This window comes from Monodelphis domestica, chromosome 5, assembly GCF_027887165.1.
Source record: "Monodelphis domestica isolate mMonDom1 chromosome 5, mMonDom1.pri, whole genome shotgun sequence".
Classification (NCBI taxonomy): domain Eukaryota; kingdom Metazoa; phylum Chordata; class Mammalia; order Didelphimorphia; family Didelphidae; genus Monodelphis; species Monodelphis domestica.
The window spans coordinates 298,579,567-298,593,615 of record NC_077231.1 but is presented as its reverse complement, the minus strand read 5'-3'; the positions used below and the strand labels follow the sequence as shown (position 1 = coordinate 298,593,615).

Here is a 14,049-nt window from a genome sequence, read left to right as displayed (position 1 = left end):
AGAAGCCTTCCCAATAAGACAGGAGTAAAACAAGGATGCCCATTATTACCTCTATTATTTAACATTGTACTAGAAACACTAGCAATAGCAATTAGAGAAGAAAAAGAAATTGAAGGTATTAAAATTGGCAGTGAGGAGACCAAGCTATCACTCTTTGCAGATGATATGATGGTTTACTTAAGGAATCCTAGAGAATCAACCAAAAAGTTACTCAAAATAATCAACAACTTTAGCAAAGTTGCAGGATACAAATAAACCCACATAAGTCATCAGCATTTCTATATATCTCTAACCCATTTCAGCAGCAAGAATTAGAAAGAGAAATACCATTTAAAATCACCCTAGACAATATAAAATACTTAGGAATCTATCTGCCGAGACAAACACAGGAACTATATGAATACAACTACAAAACACTCTCCACACAGTTAAAACTAGCTCTAAACAATTGGAAAAACATTGATTACTCATGGCTGGGACAAGCTAACATAATAAAATAATAATGATATTTATATATAATAATATATAATTTATATTATAATAATATATAATACATAATAAAAATGGCAATCCTACCCGAATTAATTTACTTATTTAGTGCCATACCCATTGAACTACCAAAAAACTTCTTTACTGAATTAGAAAAAACCATAAATAAGTTCATTTGGAAGAACAAATGATCAAGGATATCCAAGGAAATAATGAAAAAAAAAATACAAAGGAAGGAGGACTTGCAGTCCCAGATCTCAAACTATACTATAAAGTAGTGGTCATCAAAACAATTCAATACTGTCTAAGAGACAGAAAGGATGATCAGTGTAATAGACTTGGCGTAAATGACCTCAGCAAGACAGTCTATGACAAACCCAAAGACCCCAGCTTTTGGGACAAAAATCCACTATTTGATAAAAACTGCTGGGAAAATTGGAAGACAGCGTGGGAAGGATTAGGTTTAGATCAACACCGCATACCCTACACCAGGATAAATTCAGAATGGGTGAATGAGTTGAACACAAAGAAGGAAACTATAAGTAAATTAGGTGAACACAGAATAGTATACATGTCAGACCTTTGGGAAGGGAAAGATTTTAAAACCAAGCAAGACTTAGAAAAAGTCACAAAAAGTAAAATAAATAATTTTGACTACATTAAATTAAAAAGTTTTTGTACAAACAAAACCAATGTAACCAAAATCAGAAGGAAAGCAACAAATTGGGAAACAATCCTCATAAAAACCTCAGACAAAGGTTTAAGGTTTAATTACTCAAATTTACAAAGAGGTAAATCAATTGTACAAAATATCAAGCCATTCTCCAATTGATAAATGGGAAGGGACATGGATAGGCAGTTTTCAGATAAAGAAATCAAAACTATTAATAAGCACATGAAAAAGTCACTTGACCCCCATTGCCTAGCCCTTACCACTCTTCTGCCTTGGAGCCAATACACAGTATATATATATATATATATACATATATATAATATACAGTATATATATATAAGGGTTTAAAAAAAAGAAATAACATGACTGGCATCATTCTAAATCTCTTATAATCAGAGAGATGCAAATCAAAACAACTCTGAGGTATCACCTCACACCTAGCAGATTGGCTAACATGACAGCAAAGGAAAGTAATGAATGCTGGAGGGGAAGTGGGAACATTAATTCATTGCTGGTGGAGTTGTGAATTGATCCAACCATTCTGGAGGGCAATTTGGAACTATGCCCAAAGGGTGATAATAGACTGTCTGCCCTTTGATCCAGCCATAACACTGCTGGGTTTGTACCCCAAAGAGATAATAAAGAAAAAGACTTGTACAAGAATATTCATAATTGCACTCTTTGTGGTGGCAAAAAATTGGAAAATGAGGGGATGCCCTTCAATTGGAGAATGGCTGAACAAATTGTGGTATATGTTGCTAATGGAATACTATTGTGCTAAAATGAATAATGAAGTGGAGGAATCTCCAGGAAGTGATGCAGAGCAAAAGGAGCAGAACCAGGAAATCATTGTATAAAGAGACTGATACACTGTGGTACAATTGAATGTAATGGACTTCTCCATTAGTGTCAATGCAATGTCCCTGAACCATCTGCAGGGATCTAGGAGAAAAAAACACTATCCACAAACAGAGGACAAACTGTGGGCTTAAAAACACTGAGGAAAAGCAACTGCTTGACTATAGGGGTTGAGGGGATATGACTGAGGAGAGACTTTAAATGAGCACTCTGGTGCAAATACCAACAACATGGAAATGGGTTTGAATCAAGGACACATGTGATACCCAGTGGAATCACTCTTCGGCTATGGGAGAGGTGGTGGTAGTGGAGGAAGAAAATGATCGTTGTTTCCAATGAATAATCTTTGGAAATGACCAAATAAAATAATGTTAAAAAATAAATATGGCTATTTGATTCTTTGAAAGATCAAGTTATATACTTGCCTAAAGGTCAAATGAGAGGTTAGTAACTGGAAACTTTCTTTAAGCATTCCTAGAGTAATTTTTAATTTCTAAACTTGATTTTTCTTTTAAAACCAATTAATTTTAAATATAATTTGTTACATGTAAATTTACTTTTCTGTTGTTTACTAGTATTATTATTCTCATATAATTTTAGGTTTCTGAGTTTCCTATCAGCCTTAGACTTGTTATTATTCCTTATTATGCCATAATAAAATGATTATCCTTTTGTTGTTTTTATTTAAAATCATGGCAAAGTATTTTTTAAAACACATACCATAATATAAGCTGAGATTCACTTGTGGAAACAGTAGAATATAGTTTAATATAGTTGAAAAATCATTGTACCAAAAGAAAATAATAGTTGCTATGCATTTAATGGATTTTTAAAATCCTAGATTTCACATGTGCTGACTAACACATATTGTTTAGCAAAGGTTGGTTTTTTTGTAGTAATCAGTGAAATGTATTTTTATCCAAAGGTGAGTGTGTATATAGAGGTAGGTACGTACAGTACTTCAGTAATGCGTGTTAATCAGCATAGACATGCATTCAGAATTTTAACAATTCATTAAATTCTTCTTGTAGATATATATATGTACCCAGACATATATCTTAGTAATACTGTTTAAATTTCATACTTGGAATTTGATTTTTGCAACCATAGAAATCTACAGATTACCTCAAAATGACTGCTTTGTTATGAAATTCTTTAAATGAGTCATTAGCTATTTCTTTTTGAATATGAAAACTTTAATGCTTCCTTTTTTTGTTCAAACATCTATAAGATGTTATTTAGTATAGAAACATACATTTTCTAAAAGAAAATTTGAAAGTATATTTTAATATCCTTTTTGTATTATACTGGGTTCTTGTCATAAAGGAAAATAATAGGAAAAGCAAACATTTCAAAATGAGTGAGAATAAATAAGAATCACCATCCTAGCAACCTATAACTTTGGAGCCTATACTGCCTCTCAAAGGATCTTCCAAAAACATCTAGTGGAACTTCACTTGTATGGCAGTGGTGCTTACTTGGGGGAAATTGCAGATGCTAGAGTTGCTTCAAGAAGCAAGGAGGAAAATCTTCCCTATGTCTGTCTCATGTTTATTTAGTGGCTCCTGACAAGTCACTTAACATCTGCCTCAGTTTCCTTATATGTAAAAGTGGAGATTCCAACAGCATCTTCTTCCCAGGGTTATTCTGATTATCAAATATGAGATATTTGTAAAGCACTTGACAGATCTTAAAGCTCTATATAAATGCTCACTGTTATTAACCGGGAGGCCAGAATTTTGGACAGTTTAGTATAATCTTCCATGATTTGGAGAGTTTCAAATAGAACTTAATTTGAGATATCTGGCAACCTTTGTACCTAGTGAAAGTGCCTTTCACTTAGCTTTCTTTGGGTTTGGGCTAGGCAGCTAAAAGACTGAAGTCTTAGACCAGCTGTTTAGGTTCCTTTTATTCTCCTGAGAGTTGAATTCTTACAGGTCACTACAATCACTATTCTGAGAAGATTTTTTTGAAAGCAGTAATTTGTCCACTCCTAACATCAAATTATACATTCTTTATCTTGTGAAAGAAACAAACTAAATTAGAAAATGTGTTTGAATGTCAAAAGTTTCATGCAACTCACTTGTGCCTAGCCCATAATTTCACTGTTTAACTACTGGCAAAAAGATGTTTATGAAGAATTTATGGATTATATTTTGAAGATAGAATTGTGTTTTGTTTTGAAGTTTAAATTATTTTCTCATTATCAAAACCATATTGACTTTGGACTGTATTACTGGGCAATTTGTTAGAGTTACTTGTAAACCAATTTTCCCCATGTTTGAATATTAAATATTTAGTAAAAATAAGCTATATAATATACTGTTTTAACTTAGTATATTATTAACCCCCTTAAATTTATATAAAATTCAAGTAATAGGGAATTACTATGAATTATAATTGGTATTTTTATTATTTAATGTTTGAATTCCCATAATTTGTCACAATTCTTGGCATAGTTTTCAAATATGGAGGACATGAATCCTCTACATTTAAATAAATCCTCCCTCCCCCATGCCAGGCACTAAAGAAAAATAATATATATATATATATATATATATATATATATATTTTTTTTTTTTTTAAACCCTTACCTTCTGTCTTGGAGCCAATATTGGCTCCAAGGCAGAAGAGTGGTAAGGGTTAGGCAATAGGGGTCAAGTGACTTGCCCAAGGTCACACAGCTGGGAAGTGTCTGAGGCCAAATTTGTACCCAGGACCTCCTGTCTCTAGGCCTGACTCTCAATCCACTGAGCCACCCAGCTGCCCCCGAAAAATAATAATTTCTAACCTAGGCCAGAGGCTCTCAGTTTGAAGTTCATGAACTTAAAAAATAATTGGTTTATTAGTAAACCTGTATATTTTATTTCATCACTACATTTTTCAGAAGTCAGTTGCATCAGTGTCATGAGGTCAGAGGTCTATGACAAAAAATAATTAAGAATCTCTACTCTAGACTCTATAAAGAATATATTTCAATTCGACAACTAAACAAACATGATAGATCTAACTTGCAATCTATTTAAATGCACAGACTTCACTTCAGCTCTATTTTTTTAAACTCCCTAATTCCATTTCTCCTCATTTTCCATTCCCAATTAAAAACACTTATAGACATCCTCTCATTTCTTTTCTTTTCTTTTCTTTTTTTTATTTAAAACCCTTACCTTCCGTCTTGGAGTCAATACTGTGTATTGGCTCCAAGGCAGAAAAGTGGTAAGGGCTAGGCAATAGGGGTCAAGTGACTTGCCCAGGGTCACACAGCTGGTAAGTGTCTGAGGCCAGATTTGAACCTAAGACCTCCCATCTCTAGGCCTGACTCTCAATCCACTGAGCCACCCAGCTGCCCCCTATCCTCTCATTTCTTACAAAAGGCTTTGTTTAAGTTGTCTCTTACCTCTGCAAAAACAGGCTTCCTCTCTCATTAGGGTTGAAGAGGTTTAGCCACTGGAAAACTGACCCTGCTAACACTCTTTGACATTAAGGAATCCCATATAGAAATAGAACAGTGTTTTACTGGCATACAAATGACAGAGAAATCCTCAAGTCTTGTGGTGCTGACTTCAGCTTCTGTGACTGCTAGATGATTGGTATTTGTACATCCTCTTCAATTTAATTGTCAGGAAAATTGGAGTGAGTCTTTGTGTAACAAGACATATTTGCAGTGGTAGTATAATCAGACCTGACACCCAAGGTATTACCAACACTTAAAGGATTAGCTTTTTGTGACCCATTTGAAGGTTCAAGTTTCTTGGCTGCTTTTAGATATAGTTCTTCCTTGATATTGGTCACTTACTTTTCTCTTCCTTTTCCTTTTATAATAAACTATCAAGTATTTATTGAGTGCCTACTATGTGTTAAGCTTTTAGAGGCACCCAAATACTCCAATGAGACTGCCAAAAAATAATTTGCCCTTGTTTTTCTCACAAAGCTGGCAGTTGGAGAAACTAATACTAGAGTTGATATTCTTGACTATGCCTACTAATTTGGTGCTTGGTCTAAGAAACTTTACTTATCTTATTTTAATATGAAAATATGTATAAATAGTAATGTTAAGGAGTAATTAATCTTCTACACCTACCAAACTGATATTCTTAAAGAACAAATGTGAATGTGTTACTCTCATGCTTAAGAAGCTTCAATGCTCTCCTTTGCCTTTAGAATAAAATTAAAATGTCTTCTTGGCATTAAGAACTTTTTATAATCTCCATCCATCTCCTATTTCCGGGTTGGTCACACATTAACTCAGCATTGTGTACTCTATGCTCTAAAACAAATTGCTCTATTTGCTTGTTCCTAAATTCCGTAGAATCTACTTCTCTCTGTGCCTTTGTCCCCCTGTGTCTGGAATGCTGTTCCTCCTCACCTTTGAAGCCTTCAATGCTCAATCCAACTTTTTATTACTTTCATTATATGCCTTTCCTAATTCTCCTAACTGATAGCTCTCTTACCCCCCCCATCTCTTTGTGTGTGTGTGTGTGTGTGTGTGTGTGTGTGTGTGTGTGTGTGTGTGTGTGTGTGTGTTTCATTTACTTAGCTGACACCATTGTAAACTCCTTGGGTTGGGGGATAGGGGATGCTAAGAAGGGAATCTTCACTTTTATATTTTTGTTCCTAGTGACTCTCACATAGTAGGTGCTTATTGATTGGTGTAAAAAGAAAGCTCCAAAGCAGTTTCTTAATCTGAATTCTGTGAACAACAACAACAACAACAAAAAACCCTCCAAAACAACATTTTCATAACTATTTCAACATAATTGGTTTTCTACGTATACATTAAAAAATATTATTCTGGGGAGTCCATAGGTTTAATCACATTGACAAGGATCCATGACACAAAAGGTTAAGAATGTTTGCTCTCAAGACTAGTGAGTATCTTAGTGAGTTACAACCTTATTTTCAATTAGGGGACATCACCATGACAATACTACCAAGCTGTTGAAATCTAGGTTATTGATAATCCTGCTTAATATCCTTAATCTCTGTCATACAGTTGGCAAAAATGCTAGCCATAGTTAAAGTGACTATATTTTCCATAACAAATATTTGGGATACATGATCTTATAAATATCTTTTTTTTTTGTAAAGCCCCATTAAAGTATACTTTCTTTTCTTTTTCTTCTTTTTAAAATGAATTTGGAAGTTATATTATCTCTACAGCCTGTTTCTTGTTTCTGTCCACTTTTCTCTTCTAAATGTCAGAATTCCTACTGTGGGAAGTGTTGCATTGCTATCCTGCCCCATGAGGTGTCCTTCTAGACTGCTAGATAACCAGTGGGGCATAGAATGGGCCAGCCAGAGTTAGTTTTCAGTGGGCTTTCAGACATGGGCAAGCCTCATTCTAGTTGGAATTCATATTCCACTGGAAATTTTGATGACAGGAAGAGGTCTGGTTTAGAAAAGGCTGCTCAGCTGGGTTGAAGAAACAACAGTATGTGATTGGTTTTTGTTTTGGTACAAACTAGTGTGATCAGTCTCTTAACATCTTTGGATTTCACTTGCCTCATCTATAAGGGAAGAACTTCAAGGTTTCATCCAGTTCTAAAATTTTCTTATTTTTTTCTTATTTTATTTTTATTTATCTCATTTTAGAATCTCTTGTGATCATATTATATGTAAACTGGGAAACCTATTTAAAAAATAAGCAAAATTTTATACTCATAACTAATATAAATATACATTTTGTAGATAATAGTCCAATTTTGAATGTGACAACCAACTTATAGGACTTAAAAATGAAAGTGGCTGAGAGAAGATTTTAAATATAGGAAGCAAACATGCTTCCACTTAAATGATCCATCAAGATTTTAGTAATACGTTTTCAGTTATTTATTTTTTTGGTTAATTTTAGACTCTTTTTGATCAGAACAATGCTGCAAAAAAAGAAGAGACAGAAAGCAGTAATAAAAATGATTCTTCAAAGAAGTTGTCTGTTGAGAGAGTTTATCAGAAGAAAACACAACTTGAACACATTCTCCTCCGGCCTGACACATACATTGGATCTGTGGAGCCATTAACTCAGGTCAGTGATATGCACATGTATGTATATATATGTATATTTATTTATAATTTGTCATTGACTATTATTGACAATAATATTGACTACTGTAAGTAGATTATTGTATAATTTCAGAGATGAAGATGTTAGATAGCATGCTCCAGGAATTTTATTCCTTTGAGATTCTTTAATGACTGACTAGTATATAAAAATTAAAAGCCTTTATTTTCCAACTGACTCTTGAATATATATTAGGAAGAATTTGTTTTAAAATAGTAAAAAGCATTCAATAATCCTTTAAGACAAGTGTTAAGAGAATTCTAAATTAGAAACTTATATTGATTTTATGTGCAGATGGAATAATATTGTAGAAATCAAATAGAGTATGATTTGGTGGGGTTATTATACTTTTGTTCATTAGACTATTGAAAGGAATACCAATTTTATTGAAGGTTACTTTAAAGTCTCATATTATTTCAGTGTATAGTATATGAATACATATTACATTCTTTTTTCCAGAATTTATACTGTGATAGTACAGTTCTGAGAAAATAGAAATTATGCATTCTCTCTGTGAATGGTTAGTTGTGCCTTTAAGAAAGATCTTGCAAGAGTAGCAGACCTTATTTGGTGGTCATAAAAATTGCTTTCAGTTATAGGTCTTGCCCCAGAAGTCAGAGCTTTGAAGTAACTTATCTGATTGTGAGTAGTTTCATTCTTATCCAGACCTTTATCCATGTGGATAGTAGTTTGTTGACAAGCAGGGAATCTATAGCCTTTTGATGATTCTTCTAAATCCCTGTGATATCGCCCCTATTTTAAGAAGTAAGATTAAATGTAAAATTAAGCTAAGGAATGGGAAAGTACCCTAAATTGATTAAAAGATTGTTTAAAATGTAAATGATGATTAGTATCATTATTATTTTATTTAATTATATTGAGTTACCTCTAATAAAACCTCATCCTGTTGCCTCAGTGCAAATGGATCCTCATCACTCCAAGGCAAACTGAATGAGGACTGTCTAATTTTTATATACCTTGCTTTACCAGGCCTTACCAAAGTGGGCACATAGCTCATATATTATTAGAGGAACAGTGTAATGAAGGGGGAAGAAAGGCAGATCACAAAATTGACCATCAGGTGATGAATTTTTTGACCATGAAAACTTATGAGGAGAATATTGGTTAAAAGTATGGAGAGACTGTGATTTAAATCTGTGTAAAAAATGTCCACTTCAGTGCCGTTATGTATTATATTGAGGAAGAAAATGTTTGAATTTCTAGTTAGATTTTCTGCCTTGTGTTAACAATTGAAATATTTTGTATAAGAAATGTATGTAAGAATAGATCATATAGAATGAGCAGTTTCTCAGTTTTGTGGATGTTTAGATTAAAAAACGATGAAGATAACACCATTTATTCCATGGAAGCAATTCACCCTTTTTTAATTCTGAAGGACTAAGTATGTGGAATGTGAAGGTAAGGAAAATTCTCAGTGGTAAAATGTAGTTTGAGTGTGTGAAATTTATATTACTGACACTTGTAGTCATTGTAGTAAAAGACTTCTTTTGGATTTTTCCATTTGCAGTCAATGTGGGTTTATGATGAAGATGTAGGAATGAATTGCAGAGAAGTTACTTTTGTGCCAGGCTTATACAAAATCTTTGATGAAATTCTTGGTGAGTACCTTTTTTAGGATTGAGACAAATTCTCTCTTTTGTTAAGTAATTATAAAGTCCTAGAGTTCAGACCACATACCCTTGATTTAGAGAAGGCATTTATTAAGGAAAGGTATGCTACTGTCAATATATTGTATTCATATGCGACTTTGAGGAAGTTATAAATATTTTTCTTCACCTTTCTCATTTTATTTTTATCATCTTTACCTACAAATAATATAGAGGATGTCATTTTGGAGGTATATATGCTGAAAATGACCTTTGGGGGCAATTTTTTTGTGATTTGAAGATTAGCTACACTTATCATCATTACTCTTCCTTTAACACAGCTGATAGGCTAATCCAAATTCTTCATGAAAGTCCCTTCTGTGCTCAAAATCTTCAGCTCTGTATTGTCAATAAAGTTCAGTCTCCTTTGTTTATTTTTCAAGGTTTTTCTTAATTTAATACATTCTATTTTTGCAGACTAATTTTATATTATTTTAATCAACCTACTCTATATTCCAACCAAATTGAACTATTCCCTATCGTCCAGAAATGTTAATGTGTTTTCCCACATCTGTACCTTATATCTTGCTGTTTCAGGTACATGGAGGAGCCTCTTACCATTAACCCCCATCCTTTAAAACCCACTTCAAATGATACTTCCTGTTATAAAACCTTCCCTAATTATTTTCTGTGTAATGACTCACCTTTTCAAACTTCACATAGCATTTTATTCTGAACTCTGTAATGCATTTATGATGTAATATTGTATAATTTGATTATTTGATTTTATGTTTTATCTTCCTTGCTTAGACTGTAAACTCCCTGAGGGTAGATACTTGTTTTATCTAAATTTGATATCTTCCTGATACTTGTTTCTCTAGCTTAGTCTTCTCCATATTATACAATTATTTTTCCTGGCTCATATCCTTTACATTAAAATTCTTATTTTAATCTATTTCTGGTTACCAGATCTCAAGTTCAGGTTCAGGGAGAGAATTGTATAATAAAAAATAACCATCATCTAGAGCAGCGGTTCTCAACCTCTCAATTTGTAGCAATGAGAATACATAATGCATATCAGGTATTTACATTCCGAATCATAACTGTAGCAAAATTACAGTTTTGAAGTAGCCACCAAAATAATTTTTTGGTTTGGGGTCACTACTGTTGTGGTGAAAATTTTCACCTTTTAAGAGTATTATAATATTGAACAATGGCCACCAAGGAATTTACTTATGAAATTCCTAAAATGAAACACTCAAGTCAGAATGGAGTTTATGGAGGTTTAATCACAATGGGAGTAGGGAAAAGGAGAGGGAGAGAAGGAGAGAGGAGAAAAGGGAAAGGGGTTACTCAACCTCTGACCAAGGCAGAGGGAATTTAGGCCCAAAGGGCCAAGGTGGAAGGAATCAGTCCTTGACTCACGTGACCGATCTGAAGGGAAGCTGTCTTCAGGCCTCCTCTCTCTTCAAGCTTCTAACACAAACTCCCGTCTAGCCCTGTCCACAGGAAGTGAGCGAATTCCCGAGGCTGCTCTCTCCATCACTTCCTGTGCCTCACAAGTGCCAATGGTGGCTCTAGCTTGGCTTAGGACAGCCCAAGTGGGCAGTTAGTTATTTCTGATTTGTCATTGACTACTATCACATGCCCATGTAGTGTGGGTGTGCACAATTTTTGGGTGCTAGACCAAGATGGAGACTTTTAAAATTCACAATCCCCCTGATGATGATTGGGGGACTAGTCTCCCCAATTGATCACTAAACATACGCATACTGCACCCCAAAAAATTCTAACTATAAGTGTATACAAAAATTTTACCCACTAAAAGGAAAACTATAATAGTTGTAGATATGGGGAAATAGAGGAGAGAGAAAGACAGCAAACCAATGTTTTGCTGGGTGCATTGACAAAAGCCAATTAGGGGGCAGTCCCCTTTGGCATAAGAGTGTACATTCAAAAAATGTTCAATCAACCACACCCCAAGGTTCATTCTGGATCTTCCTGTAGTGAAAAGGTTTAGATATCTTTCTGCAAACAGTTCATTCTCTGGATTCAGTTAGTTAGCAAGCTTCTTCTCTGAAGATTTATCTCGAACAAAATTTAAATCTTGGATTTGATGAAATACACTGCAACATGAGGAACTGTATTATGGGGTCACAGCATTAGAAAGGTTGAGAACCACTGATCTAGAGGATAAGAGATCTAGATTCTAAGTCCCAGTGCCTTTTTCCATATGTGACTTTGGACAAGGCTTTTAAATATTGTTGACACTGCCATCTTAAGCTTCTTGATTCTATTATAAATCACAGTAAAGTGTGACTTGACAATCTTGGAGGATATTTGCCTTTGAAAAGGGGACACTTAACTAAAATCAGTCTGGTAAAAGGTGGAGATATTTTTGACAAAAGGAACCTTTCAGTGTCCCTTGCATGCTTTGAGTTTTCTCTTACTGATTGCCTCTAAAGGCTGCTCAGATCAGTCTAATTATAGGTAAGGTTTGGGGTCCCTAATCATTCCTTCTTCTTCACTTTTTGGTTCCATGTGTAGAGAGGAGGATTTCAGGGCTAGCTCTAACTATTTTTTCTGTTTCCTTTTTGCTTCCTTAATTCCTGCCTCAGGTACCCAGCAATATTCTTTTCAAGTAATATGCCTATCGCTTATACTGATCAATGAAATCTATAAATGTATTGTTTCCATTTTCAGTTTCTAGTTGTATAATTTTCAGGGATAGGTTGTTTACCTAATTTAGGGTTCTAGTGAACTTGTTCAAATTAACACATTAGTAAAGAATAAAAGTATTTTTAGTATTTTTATTTTTGAATTGTCCTTAGAACACTCATGAAAACACATGTATGATATTAAATCTCTATTCTCTTCAAGAAACTGGCTTTTCCTTAGTTGATTTGACAGACTGAATCAAAATTAAATTAGGTGTTTTTTAATCTAATTATGGAAAATTGAACTCAACCAACTTTCAAAACTATAAGCCATGATTTTATTGTATAAATAGTTTATATACATTTTGTGTACTAATATATGTTGTTTGAAGTGACTGAATTTCAATTTTACTTTTTCTTATATATATTTGTAACTAACTTCCCCACATTTTAGTTCAGTTAAAATGCTTTATTTTGACTTCAAAGTAATCCTCAAAATGTTAAAATATTGTTAATTTTAATTTTGCAATGGATGCAAATAGTAACTTTTTAATTCCTTTTGCATTATGTTTTGCTGTTTATATATGTTTGCTTATTTTTAATAAGGCTTTACACATTTACTTAAATAGTTGATTATTCTCACCAAAATGTTTAATTTTGTAGTTAATGCGGCTGACAATAAACAGAGGGATAAGAACATGACCTGTATCAAAATTTCTATTGATCCGTAAGTACACCATTAGGCTACTTAGGTAGCTTTCTTAGCTAAAAGTAAATTGTTTCATACAGGTGGTTCCTGAGTTATGAACATTGCAGCTTATGAGTCATCATAATGTATGTTGCTCCCTTATTCATTGAACGGTTTCTTTCCTCTTACTGATGTCTCCTTTTGCTGAAGTCCCTTTTTGCTTGAGCCATTCCTGTTACCACAGGAGCAGAGCCTTTAGCCCTGCTTCTGAAATTTATGCCAGCTTCTACTGGAGCCCTTTGCTTCTTGAGCCACCGCCACAAAAAAACCACAGACTTCCAGAACCCTCCCTGAAAGTTTTGACTTTTTGTTCCTAGAGCCTTCCCCTCATCAGATTTCTTACCTAATTCCTATTAGAGCTTCTCCTGACTGTCATAATGGAAATTGCCTATTCTCCTGTCACACTTCTTGTCATTCTTAACTACATAGGGCTCAGTGGAGCTCAGGCTTGAGAGGCTTCAAGGGAATTTGGGATTGAAGGATAAATTCAGTAGGCTTTTAAGGGCTGACCCAAATCATCATTGGGACTTGAGAAATTGTATTTGGAACCATAAATGAACTGATTTTCAAAGAATTTGGGGGGTGTAACATTCATAATTTGAGTATTGCCTGCCTGTTGTTTGCATTGTAGAATGTATACAGAATGTTTACTGGATCCTATTCACTGCAGATAGGGAAATGAATAATAGATTTTCTAAATTATGTAAACCTTTTAATAATTTTGTTTTCACAAACATTTGTCTTGTGAAAATTTAAATTATGCTTATCTTTCATAGTATACTAAATAATTCAGCATTGCCATTAAAAATCAAGAAGAGAGCAGATTGAGAACAATTGTTGGTGGTTACCTGATTTTGGAGATTATTCTTTTTTATTAACACCAGAAAAATTACCACCACACAATCATGTTGTTGGGGTTCTTTTTCTTCTCAGTGAGTCTAGATACTTGCCTAATCATC

At 33.9% G+C, this 14,049-nt stretch overlaps 1 protein-coding gene across 2 annotated transcripts in view; it reads left to right on the top strand.

The window, feature by feature from the left end:
- The window catches only part of TOP2B (DNA topoisomerase II beta), an 88,853-nt gene that overhangs the window by 17,788 nt on the left and 57,016 nt on the right, over positions 1 to 14,049 (top strand). Inside the window, exons 2-4 of one of the 2 annotated variants that reach the window (XM_007505183.3) lie at positions 7,887 to 8,042; positions 9,607 to 9,697; positions 13,006 to 13,069. In XM_007505183.3, coding sequence (XP_007505245.1) covers positions 7,887 to 8,042; positions 9,607 to 9,697; positions 13,006 to 13,069 — 311 coding nt within the window. Of the gene's footprint in view, positions 1 to 7,871; positions 8,043 to 9,606; positions 9,698 to 13,005; positions 13,070 to 14,049 lie in introns of both variants that reach the window. The other variant, XM_007505182.3, reaches the window with a different exon arrangement.